The following is a 20,845-nucleotide window of genomic DNA, read 5'->3' on the forward strand; positions in this document are numbered from 1 at the left end:
TGAATTCCCGAAAGCTCTCAAAGGAGTTGATAGCGCAAAAAAGCCTGCTAGTTGCTGCAAGCCTGCAAGGCTACGAGACGATATGCAGTCTGACTGGAGAAGAGGTTTTGGCCGGATAGCGCCAACTGCGGTGAGTCGGCGACATGACAGTCCAAATTTATTATTGGATGGGAAGAACCAAGGAGTGCCCACATTTCCAGGCTTTTTGATTCTGAGGACCGAAGGTAGAAACTCGGGAACTGATGAGAACGTCGGAGACCCGGAGTGGTAGTTACTAGACTACTAGAGACTAGAGAGAAGCAGAAGAGAGAATGAGAGAGAGAGAGAAGTAGAGAGAAGTGGAGCGACTCCCCACTGATAACGGGAGATTTGAGAGCCTGGTTGCCTGGGGCTTGAGGCCTATCTACCTATTCATCAAAATTGATCTACATAACCAAGACTAATACTGAGGGTTAACCTAACATTCAATATACCCACGTCACAGAATACAGGGCAACAGAGAGATCCAGAATAATGACAGAAGGGAAAACACTCCCGCGATCCCACCATCAGGGTCAGTCCGTTGGAGAGGCACCATTCCGATAAAGCCACAGCCGACTCAGGTCCTTTACCTTTGTTTTTCTGCTTAGGAAGCTGTTGGCCAATGATGACACATTTGATTTCATCTCGTCATAAAGAACGTGAGTGTCGTCATGGTCGAGAGGGCTCTCAGGAGCTGCCGCGTCCTCTATATGTCGTTCTGCCACTGGCACTTCAACCTCAATCTCTGTCTCCATGAAATCGTTGGTATCCAGAGTCTTCAGGTCTTTCCCCAAAACGAACATACTATCCAGATAGTGCTGTATGAACTGATGGCCGGATCCATGCCGCGTGAAGACACGTCCCATATATCGATTGGGGATGTTGGCGAAATTCAAGACTCCCCAAACACCCACAAAGTCCACGGAATTAACATAGTGCTCGATACGGCGAATCGTTTTTGCCGATTTGGAGGCAGAATGACCCGGTAGCTCCTCACCCTCACATGCATTCTGACGAGCATCTGATAATGTTCGATGCGGATTGTTAAAGTGATTCGCAGCGTTGCCAAAAGTATAGACCTCGAGGTCCTGCAATAGCTCTCGTGGTAATTCGTCCAGCAACCAGTCAACCACGAGTCCACCCTCAATACCACCCTGGCTGTGAAGGATAAGAATCACCTTCTTATATTGTGGATTCAATAGAGCCTCCTTGATGACTGCATATGCATTCCTCACGTCCCGGGTGGCATAAGAGAAGTTTCTTTGGATCAGACATTCGATTATATCAAAAACTATGCCGAATCTAACCGTTTCGCACTGTGAGCCGATCGAGGTCAAGCAGATGTACAACACGAATGTACAACGTACGTGGGATTATGAACACCTGTGACCCTTCTACCAAATGTATATGCCAGCCGGTCGATGCTATTCTGCAGCCAATGCTGCCTAGGCGTATCCTATCAGCCATACAGCCTTCGAATGGGCACACAGCAAGAGGGTCAAGGACTCACCCGACCATAATACCATTAACAAAGATCCAATGCTCGCGATCATGTTCTGGACGCCAGTCGACGGGTACTTGCGATTCCAGGGTCATGATGTTCCCGTTCAGGCAGATCCTGCAAACCACCCAACTCACACCTAACGTGAGTGCGACATATATACCAATCCATAACGCCGGAAACGCGAAAACAAATATGACAGGCAGCGACACAAGAAAGACAATCTGGTATACAAACAGAAACAAATGAATGGCAATATTGCATATGTTGGTCCAAGACGGATAGAACTCGTCTAGTGCTCCAGAGCAACCAGGCTTCAGTGGTAGTATCACGCCCGGCAAACACCAGAGACTTTTGAAGAACAGACGGATGTCGGCCCAGAGTAACCGCAGGGGCGATGCTGTATACGGCAAGGGTACATCTTGTTTCGTTTTGGACTGGGAGGGAAGGTATTTGACGGCCATAGTTGGGATAAGTATGTTCTGATATAGATCTCTATTTTTGAGTGTTTAACGAGAGTGTGGTTGGATATAAATGTAAAATGCATGTACGAGTCCATCTGCTCGAGATCATCGAGCAGGCCGAGGACATCGGGACTTTCATATACACAGAAAATCAGCGTGCTCGAGTTGTCATATCGAAAAGGAAGGAACGTTGGATGCAACCTCGTGATGCGATCATTCAGCCCCGGCCACACATGATAGCCGAGTCGGAGATGCACCACAGGCTGGCATATCACATATCACACCCTCAAAGCAAAATCCTGGCTCAATGAGTACTCTACTACTAGCTACTACGTGCGACAGTATGTTCTGATTGTGTCTCAAAGCTCGTCTCAGTGTCATTGATGCTAATCTCTCCATGCCTCAATAGGTCAAAATAAGACTGTCTTTCTTCCTGAATATCACCCAAGAGATCAACAGCCAGCGAAGGGACAGTATAATGATGGCGATATAATGGCGATATTACAGAATTATGAGACATGAGATATGTCTTTGATTGTTCTTTGCTCCTTCTTTCTTTGTTACTTGATTGCTGTCCTCGACAACTTCTTTGATCATGACAAAGCCGGCATCAACAATGATATTGAACATCATAAAGCGTTTGTTACTCCTACCATGGTTTTCAGGCCCTCTGATGTCTATAAAATGGCTCCTCTTGCTCTTCTGGATTATCAATTCTTTTCTCATCATCCTTCTTCATCACCGACTTCCTCTACAGCATTATCTTGGATATTCGCAGCAGCAACACGAGCAAGCCATAACAACAAGACCGCTCTCTTCACCATTTTTGAACTTTTATTTCCCATTGATCACCAAGAGCAAAGATCTCCGCCGTCTTCAGTCGACGAGAAACCGAGGAGAACCCGCAGTTAGATCCGTTAGATACTGTCCACCACCGATTTATAGACGACCGTGAAGGAACCGGGCCAAGATGCAGAAGGCAATCCAACAGAGGTATCCTCTGATGGTCACTGACCTCAGCAAGAGCGAATTGAAAATGCTAATTTACGTTTTGAACTTACAGTTTGTGGTGCGGCATACCTGTGACAATACCGGCCGAGTCCTCGAGAGATGCGATGAACCGGTTCACAATGAGATCAAACGTCTCCCCTCCGACCTTCGCAAGTCATTAATCCTTGGTATCCTACCTAAGTCTATCATCCGAACGGCGGTCATGTGTCCCACGCACCAGGCGCTGAACCCGTATATCATCGGGGACATACTCTGCCTGGTTAAGAAAGAAGTGACGGTGCACCTGGACATCATCCATTGGTACTCAAACAACCTTGACCAGAGCCATAGGAATCTTGTTCGCGCGCTGCAATCCATTCAAGGCATGTGGTCCCTTGTTCCCCCTGATAACCGTCCTCCTCCAATCGCCCCTGCCGCCTACCAGCCAAATGAGTGCGAGGCGTGCATCCTAGGAAGAGTGGTGAGAGAGCCAATGCATTTGCAGAATCTCCGTGTTACTCTCATCAGTCGCACAAGAACAAAGGCGAAGCACCGCGCACCGAAGCTGCTCGCCTTTGTGGACCAGGCCATCAACCAGTACGGAGACCACGCTCTCGATCTCTGGCACGCCAGCGGCCAGGCAGCCTTTGATTTCAAATTAGCGCGGAAGGCAGCCATCAAGGCGTATAGAGTACGACCGGAACGTATCCATAAGCGCGAGGATTTCTCGGATCACCTGCGCAGACATCCGAAAAACAAGGGCAAATCCATCAGGATTGCGAAGAGCTCCAAGATCCCGGAGAATGGGGGAGAGTCGTCTGGTTACAGCAACAGTCCGCATACCGATAACACCGAGTCCATCGTCGTGTACATGGACTCCGACATGAACGAGCAGCAAGCGATGCATCACGATGCCAAGGGGAGGGAGAAGGGAAAGGAAAAGGCCAGGGCTCGGCACGGTGAGATCATCGGGGAACGCGACACCATCACCGATGAAATCATCGCGACCTACGAAGCTTATGGCTCCCGGGACTGGGCTCCTCGCTCCAACACCAACCTCCCCGACGGCGTGCCACAGGTCCACCCACTATCCGTCCCGAAGGCAACTTACTCGACAGCATCCGGATCGTACTACCCGGAGGACTACCGAACCACGCAGGCAACATACATCCCTCCCCGGGATAACGTCGACTGGAATAAGGTGATCCATCAAGAGAGCCCGCTGGACACCTTGACAGAAGAAATCGAGACCATGCAGTTGGGAAGCGGGACCTACGGTGGCACAGCCGAGAATCTTGCAGTAGATTATCGTGCGATGCTTGACCTGGTTGGCCATAGGGAAGGATATGAATCTGACTCGGATTTTAGCCTAGCGTCCTGGGAGGATGCTCCTGTGTCCGAGGTTGGACCTGCGGATACCACATGGAGTCTGGTATGCCAATAGAGCACTATGGGCGACGTTGCAGTGTTCATGTTTGTCGCAGGAGGAGAAATATAGAGGGAATGACATAGAATGCGACAAGGGGGTGAAGCATAGATTTGAGTTCAGGATAATGGTCAAGTTTGTCTGAGGTATGATTGAGTTGATTGGTGCTTTATTTCCAAGAAAAAAAAAAGAAAAGAAAAAAAAAGACATTACACTGAGTAAAGATATTCCATCAAACAAAAAAAGGTCATTATACAGGCCAGAAAGACCAAGCATTCAATATTAGTACAGCATAATGGAAATATGAACGGTCATAATTGGTAAGAATAGGCAAAAGAGTCGCGTCGGTTGACGATGTCCAGCAGCTTCAACTCTTCCAAAGCGCGAGGTAGAAAATAAGTATTATAAAAGTAATAAAGGCGGGATCCAGAGGCGAAATTATGCGTGCAAAACACTGCGGGTCACTCCATGGTTCACACCCTTGAGGCTGTCGACGTGCGGAGACAATGTGACAGTCTTGCTGCGCAGGCGCGTGCGCGCATTGGAGTCGGTCGATGTGGCTGGTGAAATGACCGCACTCTCGTAGGGGGTTTCTTCAGCCGGGGCAGAAGATGCGTCTTGCTCGACTTGTTTTTGGGCAGCCTCCCGGGAGCGCTCATATTTGAGTCTGACGTCGCCGTTCCAACGGGTGTTGAACAGACGATCCCAAAAAGTGAAGAATGGCTGGGAGAAGTTGGTCTTGATACCCCAGCTCTGGTGGTGGATGTCATGGTAGGCGGCATTGTTGGAGGTGAAATGTTGCAGGGGGTCCCAAGGGAAAGCATAGCCGCAATGATCGTCCACAGTCTTGATTGTAGAACAACTGAAGAACCACATGGCCTGACGAGTGGTCATGCCCGCAGTCAGGAATCCCAAGCCGGCACCGGCAGTATCAAGGAGGAAACCTTCCACCGGATGATTGTAAAGGGCACCGAACGCGTAGGGAACATACAGTCGATGGTGACGGGAATGGAAGGTAACTGCAGATGTCAGAAACATCATCAATGCTGTAATAGCAGGATACGATATACATACCATAAAGCCACCGATTCATATGCATCGCACGGTGAAGGAAATACTGCCAAGTGTCGACGACGAGGATGGCCCAGGTGAATTGCAACGCAGGGATGAGGTACCAATAGATGAAGCTGGCCGTTAACAATTCCCAGTTGGTAAAAGCAGGCACAACCGCGTCCAGGCCGCTGTCGAGCGTAAGAGATTGTGTGACTCCGGGATAATGACCTCCAGCCAATGCTCCAGCTAGTATGGTGTGGCCATTCTTCGAGAGATTGCTCGCCAGTCCCAAAGCATCAACTCCGAATATAGCCAGCACGCGAGGGATAGCCCTCTGTGCAAAGCGAAGGCGTCCCGCCCATACAGCAACGTCGTACTCCTCCCTCCCGATGTATTCGACCGGATCGAGATAGGCAACCACCAAGCCAGCCAGCGACTGAATCACCTGCTGTAAGATGACATCCCTCACCACTTCCCAGCGCGTGACCTTGTTTCGTTTCAGTACTTCCGCTGGGGTGTGCAAACGGTATTGGGGAAAGAAATCGTAGACATCGATGAAATGATAGAACAGAGACAATGCCCAGTATGCGACAACGGGTAAGATCAGAGCAAGGATATTGTCGGGGATTGCCGTAAAAATCGGAGGACGGGGGCTCAGTGTATAGGTCGGCAACGGAGGGTAGTCGAATACGACGGATTCGTTGGCTGCCATGGCTTGAATAAGATCCGTTGACAGCCGGAGAGATCAATTGGAAACTATCAAGCACAGTAAGATGACTTGAGAGAATTAACGCATCAGCCTCCGTGAACTGGGAGGACAGCGAGCGATGTTCCGCAAACGAATCTTCTAGTATGCTGAGAACGAAATCAAAGCACCAAGGCAGAAGATATAACCGATGGAGATGACTTAGGAAAGGCGATTATTAGGAGACGAGATCCTAGGATGGATGGTGAGATGTATGGGGAGACTTTTTAGTCGTTCGTTGAAGGTGATCCGCCACAGTCAGGGGACGCGCTGTAACTAGCAGCCAGCAGGCACAACCGCCAAGACACCGAGGATGATGAGTTAATCAGGCTGACAGGTTTCCCCAGCAGAAGGCCGCAATGATGACCTAGATATTCCAGGAGACGACACTTTTCGAAGGAAATCTATCGTAAGAATAATTGTAGTCCATGTAGGGTAGTACCGAGGACTAGAAGCAGTAAGAAGAGGAATAAAACTCGTCCATCGCAGTCAGTAGATCGTCTAGTGGCACCACAAGTAGTCCGATCCGGGCCGTCTATCTGATCAAGATGGTATGACTGTATCAAAGTACTATACAGTACTGAAATATACCGCATACTACTGCAGTACTACCTTGACGAAAAGTGTCAAGCGGGATGTTCTGTAATGTACAAAACATCCCGTTCTGTCAGTATCGAATCTCTTCTCGGTGCCTTGAACCCTCAGGCAGTCAAAAACTTCCAGTCTGGCGATACAAACACTGCACACTCATTTTCTAGCCATTTTGTTGGTTTAAAAGAAAATTACAATGGATCTACCTTTGATCCCACCGTCCTCTAACTACCTGGACCCATCCAAAACTCTCCCAGTGGTGGCAATCTGTCTGCTGTTTCATCTGATGAACTGCTGGTTGACTGCCGGCCAGACGAGTCCGCCAGTCCTGAAGTGGTTTAGTCTTATTTTGCCCCTCGAAAATCTGAGGTAAAAGAGAAGAGAGGGAAAAAAAAAAAATCCCCCACCAAAGAGTCGGATTCGGGCGCCACTAAAAACTTCTATTTTCCCCCCTCTTTGGCTTCTCTCCAGCTGCTGTCTTCTTCTCTTCTTCTCCTTCTTTTCTTTCTGTCCAGCCGTGTGCCATCTCTTCTGCATCTTCATCTCTCTCTTTTCGCGTTGCAGGATTTTTCTTCATCACATCAGTCAAAATGATCATTTACAAGGTATTTTCCTGACTCTCACATACCTCTCTCTCCCTTAGCAATACCCCACTATCATACCCTGATGTGACATGGATACAAACAAACACATTCTTCATCGCCTGAATTGCGTATGCAATTAACAGTATACTGATCTTGTCTCTTTTTCATCATAGGATATCATCTCCGGTGACGAGGTTCTCGCCGATACCTTCAACATCAAGACCGTTGACGGTGTCCTCTACGAATGCGACTGCCGCAAGTACCTGAAGAAGAAGAACGAGGACTTCGAGCTCGAGGGTGCCAACCCCTCCGCTGAGGCTGGTGATGATGATGCCGGCGGTGAGGGTGACGAGGTCATGGTCCACGACATCGAGGACCAATTCCGTCTCAACTGGCTCAAGACCGAGGAGGGCATGAAGCCTTCCAAGGACGCTTTCAAGTCTCACTTGAAGTGTACGTTTTGCCTATTTTACGCTTGCGGAAGATCTATCTGGATCAGGTCTCTAACTGGTGTCTCTAGCCTACATGAAGAAGGTCCTCACCAAGCTCCAGGAGAAGGGCGCTCCCCAGGAGGAGATCGATGCCTTCAAGAAGGGTGCCCCCGGTGCCGTCAAGAAGATCCTCGCCAACTACGACAACTACGATGTTCTCATGGGTGCCTCCATGGACGGTGATGCTATGTATGTCTATTCCTCGATCTGCATAAGCTCAAGAGTCTCCTACTAACATTGCGCTCTAGGCACGTCCTGATTGACTTCCGTGAGGACGGTGTCACTCCCTTCGCCACTCTCTGGAAGCACGGTCTCGAGGAGATGAAGGTTTAAGTGTTTCCAACAGTGTGAAGAGTGTCATGAATCAAAATTTAGGGAATTAGAGTACGCGGGTGTTCCTAATTCGAGCATGCTGATGAAAACGGGGTTTGCCTGCCTCGTTTCTCTGAAATCCTTCCTACGCATCCGGCTATTCCATACCGCCTCTCCCAGATCCTACCATTATAGTCACGCCTCATGAATTCCATATCTGTTATGATCTATCTATATGTCTACCAGGTGTCTTGAACATAGAACCACATCTTCAATTGACTGTTGCTCATAGTAAAGCTTGAACTTTTGGAGTGATTGACTTGGCCGTAAATTATATAGTAGTACGTTTCGATAACTAGCTATGTACAAGATATCGAGACTCCTATATGGAGATCAACCGACATGAAAGGAGACACCCATTCCCCAATCAACAATACGAAAACCACTCCGGGTCTTTAGCACCCATCATCCCCGTGTCACCCCCGCCCATGCCCGCAGCATCGCCCCCAACATCCGCGGCATCAGGCAGATCCCCGAACTCGAACCCAGCCACGGGGTCCAGCTCCATCAACTCATCCGCGACAGGCAGGTGTTGGCCGAAGACGGCGTCCCACTGGTCCCAATCAAAGTTCACGTTGGGATCGACCATAGATGGGGGTGTGGGGGCTGCCACGGCCCCGGTGATGGGGAAGGTTGTATCCATGTAAGGCAGGGAGGAGGGAGGCGGGATGGCAGGCTGGGCAAATGGGTTAGGCGGTGCAAGGATTTCCGGGGTGGTCAGGGGAGGTATGACTGGGGGGTTTGGTGTCGTTGAGGAGACAGGGAATCGAGGGAGGGGGTTTATCTGGGAGGTGGTGGATGGAATGGTGCGAACGGGCGGCGGTAGTTGATACCGCAGCGAGCTAGGTCGCGTCGCAGGAGACAGAACGTGGGAACGTGTCATGTTGTAGAACATCTTTGAGAAGTCTGATAATTGCTTTCGTGAGTTGAGGGGTGTGATAGCCGGCGCTTGGGTCGAGCTGGCTGAGGAATATTCCGTTGGTGTGGAGGGAACGCCGGCCTGGATCTGAGCCTGCTCGGTCCATAGTTTCTGAGGATCGAGGCCTGCTTTCTGCCATGCCTGTTGACGGAGTCTCCGAATCATATCCCATGCTTCGCGGCCTCCGTCTTTCAGAGGTCGTTGGGTCGTTACCCCGTCTTCGCCGCCTACGACGCCTCCGTCCGGGCCGGAAAGTGAGAAAACCTTGTCGATGAAGGCCCGTGATTTGGAGGCCTCGGAGCTGTAGGGCCGCTCATACAGATCAATGAGCATGATCATGGTTGCGTGCATTGGCTGGTGGTTGCCTGGCCAGCTCCATTGGAAGGGTTGAAAATCAGGATCCGTGGTCAGAGATATGAACTTCTCCATGAAGCCATGGCAATGGCGCAGCGCGCTATCGTAGGTCAGTCATCTGTCGTCCGCATTGAATGCAGTCAATCTCACCTTTGTCTGGCAGTAGGCCAAATTCGGCTTTTGGCATTCTTCAGAAAAGGTTGATATGCGACACAGAATGCCTTGTCTATAAACAGCGAAAGAAGAATCCTTGCCCACTTGTGGAAGGACACAAGTACAGGGGAATGATATTGCTCTGGACAACTGTCAGGCCCTTCCCCAGGCAGTTCAGTCTCGCTAGATCCCACTTCAACAGAAGATCGAGACGAGAGGGATCGTGACCTATTCGAAGCGACCGAGTAGATCTCTTTGTTCTTCGCCTCGGGGATTCTATTTACAATTGAGTTGAGATTGAGCTGCAGATCGACAAGAATGGACCGCAGTTCTTCCATGTCCATTCGTGTCACGGGTTGTGTCCCTAACTGGATCTTCAATATGCGACGAACGGCGCCTTAAACCAAATTAGTGACTTTACCTAAAATTCCGAACCCAGGTTATACTTACGAACCATAACGTATTTGCCTCTGGCAGACAAGTAGTATACATTTACCATTGATGGCCCACCGCATATCGTCGGGTCATCGGGGTTATCTCGCGGACGCAGACCAGCCGTGACCAGCCTGTGATATTGCTCCGCCTCAGGAGTACCCAGGAGCGTATCCTTGACTTCGCTGGTCTCCTGGACATCCCAGTATTTCTCATCGCTGACCAAGGGAGGAAGCCCACTAGACATGGCGACGACACCGTCCATATGGACAATATGCCACCAGATCCGGCGGCGATACTCTGCTTCGCAAGGCTCAATTCCAAATTTAGCAGGATCACGATGCAGGCCCATTGTCTGTGCAACCCTCATAGATACACTGGTAAATAAACTACTTGTCAGAGGCTCCTCCTCCCTCGAGAGGATCGTGTGTAGGAGTAAATATGCAGCGAGGCCTTGTAATGAAGGACTTCGAGGGAAGGATATCCTGTCTAGCCAACGTGTTACCTCATCATTGTAGGTCTTTAGAAGTGTAGATCGTGATGACACATTGAACTCGGCTTTGATTGTGCGTATAGAGACCGTGACCGAGCCACCATACCAGATAGCGTACAGTAACGGAATGAAAGAGGGATCCGGACAAGGCTCTCCGGAATCATTCCTATAATCATACCATTCCCAAAAGGCATTGTACAGTTTGTGTATGGTAGGTGGGTGGACGACAGGACTGATGGCATGGACGCCGGACATGAATCCCTTGTAGAGAATGTGGCTTTGGCGTTTGGTAGGCATGTTGTCGAGCATCTCGGGCTCAACTACCTTATCTTTGGCGGACGGCGACTCGCTCGAAGGGAACCAGATAGACTTCTGGAATGTCTCCAAACGAGAAGATCTATCTTCGGTGGCATCCCTTGGGCTACCAGTTGACAAAGGGTCTTTCCATTGAACACTAGGGGTTTTCACGATCCCATCCGGGCATCTATCATTGCGTGGGACTTCATTCGGCGAACGGTTCTGGTCTCGAAGCAATTGATTGAGCTCATTGATCTGCATCTCGTTCAGCCCCGAGCCTTGAAAAGGTTTCCTTCCAAAACATACCTCGTGTGAAATATAAGCCCAATAAGTGGTTCCCACGTATCTAACATGGATTTCGGTCAAATCTTGCAGCGAGCCATATCGCAGGTACATCACCTACCTTGATCTACCACCATTTTCCAAGCTGAGATGACCGAGATTCAAGCTCCCAACCGGATCCACCAGGTCAGTCGCACATCCAGCAGGTATGGGAAACTCATCGCTACTCGATTCGACCGCACGACGCGGACTGTCCGAGCTTGAATCGGCAGACGGCCTCGGTATTGCCCCTTTGTCTGGTCGCAGTTCGCGATTCACAGCTTCCACTCTGGCTCTTTGTTCCCACAACTGCGTCTCCCTCTGATCGCGGGGCTGATCCGTCTTGCTCAGCCGCTCTATCATCGAAGTCAACTTGTCCAGTCGGGCCTCGATCGCCTGCGATCCTATTCTTTGGCCCTCGGGGTTCTCCGCCTGCTTCAGCTGGCCATCAATCATCTGCAGGGGGTCAAGATCTTGATCCCACGGTTGAGATTTTTCCCTTCTTCGCTTCACACCGCGCACGCTTTTGTCTCGGCTGCTGCGCGATGCAGCGTTTTTCTGCAGTGCCGCATCGTAGACGCACTCGGTTCCATTCTTCACGCAATTTCCGCATACTGGATGAACCTTTGCTCAAAAATCAGTATCTGACCTGTCAAGACATCATGCGAAAAAAAAAATAAAATAAAAAATAAAATAAAATAAAACAAAACCTCCCAGAATGACACCGGCACATACCTTGTCGCATTTCACCTTGCGCCTGCGACATATGTGACAGCTGTAGCTGGCGCGGTTCCGAGTTATCTGGCGACCACCTGCAAGACGGCTCTTGCCTGTCGCAGATTGCCCTGTCGAGGGAGAAGGAAAAGAAACTCGGGGAGAATCATATTCAAACTGAAACTGAGAACTGGACCCGGACTCCGAAGGCCCATAGCCGGGTACGGTGCTCGTGGGGGTTGTGTTCATGATCCCTTACTCTCAGGAATGGCGGGGCTGCGTCTCTTCAATCCATCAAGGCGCAAGTGCATGGACCAGTGCACGTGAGTTGACTTTTACAACCCATATGTCCGACGGAGATGTTGAAGCTGCTAGGAAAATACCGACATCGAAAAAACTCTCTGTCGAGAAGTTCAGCTGCAGCTGGGATGAACTAACTTGTATCTTTGGGGCAGGTAAATGGTCCAGCGGAGAGAATCGGCCAATGATGATTGACGATTTACGGAGATTGCCGATTACGGTGATCCATGACGGGCGGCAGAAAACATATGGGACGTAATGACATCTACAAACAACCAATGTCGCAAGGCATGGCTGACATACATCATTTCCAGTCTATCTTCATTTGACAGAACGAATAGTATCGAGGAAACGCAATCGGTCAGACACTGGGATTTATTTGGTATCAAGAGAACAGCAGAAATGCCCTCTATAGTCGCAAACCGCACAACGCCTTTCGCCGATGCAATGCACCCAAAAGACTAATAAACACAAAAAAAAAGTGGATGAACAGATGGTCGGCGTAACCTAGTCAAGCCCTCATGCCTTACCCTTCTTCTTATCCTTCTTCTTCTTTTCACTACCGCCAGTGCCGGAGGACGGCTCACCTCCCATCAACCCAGCAAGATCAGGCATCCCGGGGATCTGGGGCATTCCAGGCATTCCTCCCATGCTTTGCATTTCAGCCATGGCATCCTTGAGCGGGTTGTCACTGACTCCTCCACCACTGTAAGCTGGCGAATGGATCGGAAGAATCTTGCCGATCTTCCAGCCTCGGGGAGCTGGAGGTGCACCGGGCAGCTTCTCTGGCATCGGGAGGCCTCTGATTCTCAGCCGGTAGGGGGATTCTTCGGTAGTAGGGTGGGCTTTGAGATACTGCGCAACTAGGATATGGAGGTGATGCTCTATCAACATATTAGTATGACATATTCAGAAATCGCAAGAATAGCGGACACGATATACATACTGTTCTTGATCTTGGGGTTAACGAGATTCCCATCCTCGTCTTTCAACATAACCCGGACCCGTCCCGGGTTTGCCCAATCCTTCGGATGTAATTTCTCTGGCTCGAAGCCAACATTCAACCCCAGCGATTGTACTGCATCGACAATGTCTCTCGCCAGGGGATTTTCGATTGCAAGTTCGGCGCCAACCTTGCGACCTTCTGCCCGAGACCGTGTCTTGTCAAAGTAGACGGGGTATAGACACTGGAAATGCTTTGGGATTTCGCGGCGCGGCTCAGGAGCAGGTCTCGTCGGAATCGATGAAGCGCCGGGAGGGGGAATTGCAGAGGGTGTGAGAAGGGAAGCGGAGGGTTCAGAGGGCGCGACCTCCTCGGGGTCAGAGTCGTAGACCTCCTCCACTTGTGCGTGTCGTGACATTTTAATGGCTGTTATGAAGGGTGAATAACCGCGCGGTCGTTTCGGGTAATGACGCAGTTCAAGATGGCGCAACTTTTCGTCAGGAGTTGCTGGAATATGACCGTTGTAGTGTTGATATCTTGAAGTCTGGCCTTTCTGTGCGGAACGGGGTTTTAGTGCGGAGCGGAGAGCTGAGCTTCCGCCTTGGGCGTTGATGGAGGGGGATGCTCATCTTCAACACTTCGATGCTTTGCTGGTGCTTCAACAACAACAAGAGAGAGCTGAGCACTTTGAATCTCAAGTCTTTGGTATGTGTCTGAAGGCTGATTTGGAATAATTGTCCAATTACACGCCCAGTTTCTATTATTACATCTCGAGCTCAGATCTGATATATAAATGGCGATATCTGCAAGGGAATGAATCTTATCAATGCTCCCAATCTGAATTCTTATGACAAACTATTGTCCAACATCGTCCTATGCATACAGGTGACAAGAACTCCCAGGTGCGCGGGTTGTAGTTCCACGATTGATTAGTATGCCATAGCCTTCATTCTGTATGGCAATTGCAGCTATGGTGAACCACAACCAATATCCCCGTACCAAATATGAATGACCCCAGGATCTTCCTGCCCAATCGTGGCGAGATAACAGTGGTTATTTTTATACAAGATGAGCACAGAGCCTATGCATCACTTCCCGAGATCAACCCAATTGGCCTTCACCACCGACTCTATTCGGCGGTTTGACACAGATTGACCAAATGGGGTCTATCCAATGAATAGAGTACTAATCGATAGCAATACAGTTAGAAAACAGAGATGTCCCGGGGAATCTCACCCCGTCGAAGGCAGCAGATGCGCTAATACAACACAAGCAAGCGCAGGGAGCTTTGATAGGCACGAGAGATACAGAAGAGCCGCTGTCGCATAACATGGAGGATCCATGGAAGCGAAGCGGGCGATTCCCAGTAGCATGTTTCGAAATGCACTTATGCTAACTACATTTCCCACAAAAATGTTCCTCAAAACCAGCATGCATGGTGGTATAAACGTCGGCGCAATGCGATGGAGTATCACAGCTCGCTGAGAGATGCCCTGGGTAAAACCAAGGAGGATCTGTGACCACGATCTTTAGTGGCAACAGTGCAATCTGGCAATCATAAATTGCATGCATGACTCGGTAATGGTATCCAATCAACACTCTAGCTATGGTACTAATGATATCTGGTAGTTGATAAGGAGACTGACTGGTCTGGTCCGTTGATGAGCCTAGGTGATAGGAGCAAGATTGAAAGCAACAAGCGGTCAATCCGACCAACCCGGCTGCCATAGTAGATAGCACCTTACACCAGGTGACATACATCTTTCCACTCGGTTCACAGTCCTGCGGTCTGTGTTAAACTGCTTCCAAGCGAGGCATCGGGCCTCTTAGTTAATCGTACAGAGATCACGCTGATTGGATAAAACCTCTCTCGACTCCTGAGGCTTCAAGTCCAACGCGGACTAGCGTCTCGGGCTTATCGGCGGTTTCAGCCAATGATGGGCTCGGCATTGTATGCATCGGCATGCCGAAGTTCCCGCCCCCACATTTGGAGTGCTGGAGAACATTACCTTAATGGGGTCAACTAAGAGAGGGACAGATAAGTGCAGGAAGAGGTACTTGGGCGTAGTACTTTGCAGATAACAGCTGGCAGATACGCTATAAATGCGAGGTTTCCCCGCCTCACGGGGAACTTATACAGCAGAATCAACGAAATTCTTGTCCATTTTAGAAAGCTGGTCTTCTCTCATCATCCATCAACTTTCCTCAATCATCGAAAATTAATCATCATGACTCAAACAGGTTTGCTCAATGGAACCGACTCAACAAAATCAAGTGTTTTGCTAATTTTCTGAGCAGAGACCCCTGCCCACAGTTCTGTCCTCCACCGAGATACACGCTTCATCCCCAAGAAAGCGATTGGTGGTAAAGGCAGCTACATCTTCCTTGAGGATGGGACCAAGTTTCTCGATTCTACTGGCGGTGCTGCCGTATCTTGCTTAGGCCATGGTCATGAGGGGGTTATTAAGGCTATCACAGACCAGCTCAATGAGCTCGCATATTGCCACTCCGCCTTCTTCGGAACTAATGCTTCAGAGGAATTAGCCAAGCTGCTTTGTGAGTCAACGGGGGGCAAGATGACCAAGCTCTTCGTAGCCAGTTCCGGTATGTTTTCATTCAACAGCTCTAAGTACACCTTGCAACAGACGGTGCTCATAGTGTCCTGTCACAGGCTCCGAGGCCGTCGAAGCAGCACTCAAGCTCTCCCGCCAGTATTTCCTGGAAGTATCCCCACCCCAGCCACAACGAACGAAATTCATTGCTCGTCTGCCGTCTTATCACGGCGTCACGCTCGGTGCCCTAGCCGCAGGAGGCTACGTCCTGCGCCGAAAGCCCTTCGAACCCCTCCTCGCAAAGCATACCTCGCACGTCTCGCCATGCTACCCCTACCGGCACAAGACGGAGGGCGAATCAGACGCAGAGTACGTGGCGCGCCTGGCCGAGGAGCTCGACGCAGAATTCCAGCGCGTTGGACCAGAGACAGTCTGCGCATTTATCGCAGAGCCTGTTGTCGGCGGGGTACGTTATTGCGCCTCCTCCCCGATCATGAACTTACCTCTCCCTCCATCTATATAGTCCCTCGGTGCCGTCCCCGCCGTCCCCGGCTACTTCCCAGCCATGAAAGCCGTCTGCGAGAAGTACGGCGCGCTCTTCGTCCTCGACGAAGTCATGAGCGGCATGGGCCGCTGCGGCACCCTACACGCTTGGGAAGATGAGGGCGTGGTTCCCGATCTCCAGACCATCGGCAAGGGTCTCGGGGCTGGGTACGCGCCCGTGTCCGGACTGCTCATCAGCGAGAAGGTCGTCGAGGCAATGGACAAGGGCACGGGTGTTTTCCGGCATGGGCAGACATACCAGGGCCATCCGGTCGCGTGCGCAGCCGCACTCGCCGTGCAGAAGATCATCAAGGAGGAAAACTTGCTTGAGAATGTCCGAGCCATGGGCGCGTACCTCGAGAAGCAGCTCCGAGCACGCGTGGAGTCGCATCCGAATGTGGGCAATGTTCGAGGGAAGGGGTTGTTTTGGGGGGTATGATCTTCCTTTCTCTCTCTCTCTCTCTCTCTCTCTCTCTCTCTCTCTCTCTCTTTTCAGTTGCAGGAGATGTTTCAGGTGGGAGAAGAGCGTGAGCTAACTAAGATTTTCTTTCTAGGTCGAATTCGTCAAGGACAAAGCCACCAAGGAGCCCTTCCCTACTTCCTCTGCTGTGGCTTTCCACGTCCAAGAGACTGGACTGAAGCCGGAGTATGGGGTTTCCTTGTATGCGGCGACTGGGTGCGTGGATGGCGTCCTTGGTGACCATATCCTCATCGCACCTCCTTACAATGTGACCAAGGAGGAGATCGACATCATCGTAGAGACGGCTGGTAAGGTGATTGAAGAGGTCTTTGCGAGGATGGGGAGTGTTTAGAATGATAAGAGACGATTTGACTACATATCTAGGTGCAGGATACCAACACTAATTCAGTTGTTTCACATTTACTGGGGACGTACGTTATAATGCATCAGTGTAATAATCCTGGCGATAAAGTAATTACTTGCAGATTGACATAGATATGCATTCCTGTCCTTTGATTAACACCATAAATTGACTGTCGCCATTCCCAACAACTTCTCAACATTAATGTCACAATGTCCGAGGCTAGGCAAACGAAGTATAGTACACATCTAGATATAAAAAGACTTATGCTTCCGCCTCAATCTCAGCACTCTTTTGAATGGGTGTCTCTTTGTGGCTCTTTGTCCCATTTGCGACGGGAACTGACGGAGGCCCTTCTAACCACATGCTTGCCACAGTTTCCACAGCCCGCTCGATCACCATGCGGACTCGGTCCCTAAGCACCGGGTTGACACATTCAACCTCGAGATCCTCCAGCCACACCCGCGCAACATGTTTATCGACTTTGATTTCGATGCCGGGGTAGGGGATTCCAAGTGCTTCGAGACGAGCAAGCTCAGCGGCTTCGATCTCCTCTCTCTTCTGGTCTTCTTCATCCTCCTTGTCCTCTGTCTTGACCTTAGCAGAAGTTTCATCCGCCGCATCAGATTCACTCTTGACGGCTTCTTCTTTGGTTGTGCCGTTTGTAAGGGCTTGAGGGGGGATGCGTGGTTGCTCAATGGGAGCAATGTCAGATCCAAATTGTGCTTCAAGCATCATGAGAAGATTTTCAAATCTCTCCTCCGGTCCCTGATGAGAGTGGGGATTGGGTAGTTCTAGTTCGCCATGATGGTGGTGATCATGATTGAGCTTTGCGGATTCTGTAGTTTTTCGGTTTTGCGTCAGTATGAACATCATTTGGGTGGAGGGACTTTGAGGACATACGCTTTACTGACGCAGGACTGCTCTCAACTGTAAGAAGAACTGCCATCACTGCATCGGCAACGCCGTCATTCATCATGTTTCCTTCCCATTCCAGTTCGACCTCGCGCGTTCGAGCGTGATAGCGGATGATCACACAGCCCATAACAAGATATGTTTGAGTGTCTTGCATCGGAATCTCTTCATCCGCGGGTTCTTCTTTCGTTTGCAGCTCCCCATTGACATCTTTCGAAGAATCGCCCTTGCTAGAGGCCTCTTTATCGAGCGCCTTGTCGCTGCTACCGAGTTCTTCAATTGCCCCGAAGGTACCTTCGAGGGCCCATTTGATTAAATCCATACTTGCGGAGCTCAGGGTGATATGTTGCTTGCATGTGATGGTCGTCGTTGTAAGACCAGCGTACTCGCGCAGGTCATCGGGCGCCATCAGTGACAAGTTAAACCCATTCTGGACCAAGACGCCGGACATTAGGCGACCGTCATCCTGCTCTGAAGGAGCTGCAAGCTGGGCTAGTTTACCAACAACTTTCGCGATCTTGTCTTTTCTGAACGGTATGCAGACTTCTTCGCAATTAGCTGGGGTGTAGACCTTGACTTTGACGGTCTTGTCGGCGTTCAGACTTAGTAGCTTCGACTTGAGACGCATCATCTGATGCTTTTCACCGTGAACTAGGATCTAAAGAGCAAATGAGTTAATCAGATCGACCGATCAAGTTATGTCAAGAACAGTAGTGCTTACCACAACAGGCGCGGCCACCTGCTCGATGAAGTTACGATTCTCAACGCCATCGACATGTGCCGCAAAACTGATCTCGTCCACAGTGCATCTTCTGGGTATCATGATCTTCTGTTCCTCGTCGCCGCTAGCAAGTCCCCGTCGTGACAGCCCGCCGGGTGCTCGGGACATTACGGCTGGGATCTGATCCGGCTCGTTGAGCAGTTGTTTAGCCATTGTTCCCTCCACGCTATAGCCAGTCATGACAACACCGTTGCGCTCGTTCGGGGCCCACCGCTCGAGCAATTCTCTGCTGGTTCCCGTCTGTAGCATACCCGGTGAAGCCAGCATGACACATCCTCCGACATCATCGAAACGTTCAAGGCTTCGAAGACTTCGGACAAATCTAAAGTCCCAGGGGCCGGCACTGGCGCTCTTGTCGCCGCTGGCTTCCGCCTCGGCCATGCGCTGACGGAATAGCCGCTTGATGTTGTCATTCATGGCGCCGATATAGGTCTGATACACGACCATACACCTTCGGGCAGTATTACCGATATAGTAAATGGGTATTTTTTGCAGATCTGGGTGGGTCTCCCAGTATTCTTCGAGGATCAGAAGCAATTCCTGGGCTCGTCCAAGAGCAAACACTGGCATCAGAACCCTCCCACCGCGGTTGAGAACGCCTGTGATTGCTTTCATAAGGGCGGCTTCGCGCTCTAGGCGTGGGGGATTTGTCGATATGCCGAAGGTCGACTCGGTAATCAGGACGTCGATCTTGATGCCCTTGGGTACCTCTGCCGGAATGAGATGTCTGTCTTCTTCTCGAGAGTAATCACCAGTGAAAAGGATATTCAGGCCCGCTATGGAGACCAAGAACATAGCTGCTCCGAGCACATGACCTGCTGGAAAAGGTGTGATGCGGATGCTATTGATCGTGTGAGTCGTGTTGAAGTCAATCGTTTCGATTAAAGGCAAGGTAGACAAGTGGTCGTTTTCCGTATACAGTGTTGTGCGTTGATCAGAGGATGATGCTGTGTTGCTGACTCGTACATTGTCCTGGATGAGCCACTTGTAGATGGCTTTGGTCGCATGTGTCATGAAAACTCGACCTTTGAAATTCGTCTTGCTGAGAACGTATGGAAGGGCGGAGGAGTGGTCGACGTGAAAACTAAGGTGAAGAGAAGAATCTATCAGCCATTTTCTAGTCTAGGCAAGCCAAAAAAGATCAGATATTCAGCAACCGAGCAGCCTGCGTGCAAGCACCAATACCGAGATACAGTCACGAAAGACAAGGATAACAGCTGGTATATATTGTATTGTACAACTCATATACATGCATCTAGGAGCATTCGCATCGGAGCAGAGAAGTCTTCCACAGACTGTGGCAAGGCCCCCTGCACGCCGATGCCCATGCAAGCTCTTGAGATATCGGTGTGTGGTGGGCCATCGCAATAGCAAACTTTGCAAAGGGAAGAAGTATTCCACATACTGGCTTATAAGAAGAATATCCACAGTACTCAGATCGAATTCGTCAAAAAACGGGAGAGCCGAGAATCCTTCTTTTGCAGGATGCATACCTGCATCGAGCTATGACCAGACGCCAGTCAGCTATTGCCGCATCACAGCGTTCCAGGTGAAACCCAGTACATACCATCACTGTTTTCCCTTTGTATTGAATGATGTGACATGATCGTCCGACCTCATTACCTCCACCTAAACAGTAGAAGGCAAGTTCATCGGACGGATCAACTGGTTCGTCATCAACGGCATTCATAGCCGAAGCCTTGCGCTTTGCCGCCATCATGTGCGCTGGCTTTTGATGAAAATCTGAATTGGGTAACCGAAACTGTAGTTACCAGCTTGAAGGTTGAGCACCCTTGCAAGACCTTCACTCTAAGGAGCTGCGTATAGCAATCTGAATTGACGCGACATGAATAGGTTGTAGGCTAAACACAATCACACACGGAGGTATCGTGTTAATAAAAAGTAGAAGCCATGAGCCTCAATTTTGATGCACAGATTTACGGAAGAGACTCGACTCCTATCAGATCTGATTGAATCAATCTCCAGAGAAGGACTGTATTCAACAATATCATCATTGTCTTTGAAAGAGCGCCGCGCAAGTTCTCCGACACGGCGACAGGTGCTTATAT

The 20,845-nt window shown here is 50.1% G+C and overlaps 8 protein-coding genes across 8 annotated transcripts, besides 3 other annotated features; 3 read left to right on the top strand and 5 right to left on the bottom strand.

The window, feature by feature from the left end:
• Positions 1-554: 554 nt before the first annotated feature.
• On the bottom strand, positions 555-1,986 carry ACLA_018610 (uncharacterized protein; the record flags this gene model as incomplete). Its single annotated transcript, XM_001268582.1, has 3 exons — positions 555-1,323; positions 1,389-1,466; positions 1,532-1,986. The coding sequence occupies 3 exons, from the start codon at positions 1,984-1,986 to the stop codon at positions 555-557; spliced, it is 1,302 nt and encodes a 433-aa protein (XP_001268583.1).
• A 970-nt stretch (positions 1,987-2,956) lies between these two features.
• Positions 2,957-4,420, top strand: ACLA_018620 (uncharacterized protein; the record flags this gene model as incomplete). Its single annotated transcript, XM_001268583.1, has 1 exon — positions 2,957-4,420. One exon carries the CDS (start codon positions 2,957-2,959, stop codon positions 4,418-4,420), a length of 1,464 nt encoding a protein of 487 aa, XP_001268584.1.
• A 163-nt stretch (positions 4,421-4,583) lies between these two features.
• Positions 4,584-4,609: a microsatellite.
• A 231-nt stretch (positions 4,610-4,840) lies between these two features.
• sur2 (sphingosine hydroxylase) lies at positions 4,841-6,167 on the bottom strand (the record flags this gene model as incomplete). Its single annotated transcript, XM_001268584.1, has 2 exons — positions 4,841-5,421; positions 5,477-6,167. 2 exons carry the CDS (start codon positions 6,165-6,167, stop codon positions 4,841-4,843), a joined length of 1,272 nt encoding a protein of 423 aa, XP_001268585.1.
• A 1,214-nt stretch (positions 6,168-7,381) lies between these two features.
• ACLA_018640 (translationally-controlled tumor protein) lies at positions 7,382-8,199 on the top strand (the record flags this gene model as incomplete). Its single annotated transcript, XM_001268585.1, has 4 exons — positions 7,382-7,396; positions 7,549-7,828; positions 7,896-8,055; positions 8,115-8,199. 4 exons carry the CDS (start codon positions 7,382-7,384, stop codon positions 8,197-8,199), a joined length of 540 nt encoding a protein of 179 aa, XP_001268586.1.
• A 406-nt stretch (positions 8,200-8,605) lies between these two features.
• ACLA_018650 (putative C6 transcription factor) lies at positions 8,606-12,170 on the bottom strand (the record flags this gene model as incomplete). The annotated part of the gene is made up of 6 exons (XM_001268586.1): positions 8,606-9,611; positions 9,662-10,061; positions 10,115-11,141; positions 11,193-11,232; positions 11,290-11,836; positions 11,918-12,170. 6 exons carry the CDS (start codon positions 12,168-12,170, stop codon positions 8,606-8,608), a joined length of 3,273 nt encoding a protein of 1,090 aa, XP_001268587.1.
• A 570-nt stretch (positions 12,171-12,740) lies between these two features.
• ACLA_018660 (RNA-binding signal recognition particle subunit SEC65) lies at positions 12,741-13,582 on the bottom strand (the record flags this gene model as incomplete). The annotated part of the gene is made up of 2 exons (XM_001268587.1): positions 12,741-13,105; positions 13,168-13,582. The coding sequence occupies 2 exons, from the start codon at positions 13,580-13,582 to the stop codon at positions 12,741-12,743; spliced, it is 780 nt and encodes a 259-aa protein (XP_001268588.1).
• Positions 13,583-15,392: 1,810 nt separating this feature from the next.
• On the top strand, positions 15,393-17,071 carry ACLA_018670 (aminotransferase, class III; the record flags this gene model as incomplete). The annotated part of the gene is made up of 5 exons (XM_001268588.1): positions 15,393-15,405; positions 15,463-15,768; positions 15,836-16,182; positions 16,240-16,692; positions 16,814-17,071. 5 exons carry the CDS (start codon positions 15,393-15,395, stop codon positions 17,069-17,071), a joined length of 1,377 nt encoding a protein of 458 aa, XP_001268589.1.
• Positions 16,699-16,749: a microsatellite.
• Positions 16,707-16,748: a microsatellite.
• Positions 17,072-17,344: 273 nt separating the features above from the next.
• ysh1 (cleavage polyadenylation factor subunit YSH1) lies at positions 17,345-20,493 on the bottom strand (the record flags this gene model as incomplete). The annotated part of the gene is made up of 5 exons (XM_001268589.1): positions 17,345-17,919; positions 17,984-18,653; positions 18,717-19,860; positions 20,182-20,279; positions 20,344-20,493. 5 exons carry the CDS (start codon positions 20,491-20,493, stop codon positions 17,345-17,347), a joined length of 2,637 nt encoding a protein of 878 aa, XP_001268590.1.
• Positions 20,494-20,845: the final 352 nt, after the last annotated feature.

This window comes from Aspergillus clavatus, genomic scaffold, assembly GCF_000002715.2.
Source record: "Aspergillus clavatus NRRL 1 1099423829805 genomic scaffold, whole genome shotgun sequence".
Classification (NCBI taxonomy): domain Eukaryota; kingdom Fungi; phylum Ascomycota; class Eurotiomycetes; order Eurotiales; family Aspergillaceae; genus Aspergillus; species Aspergillus clavatus.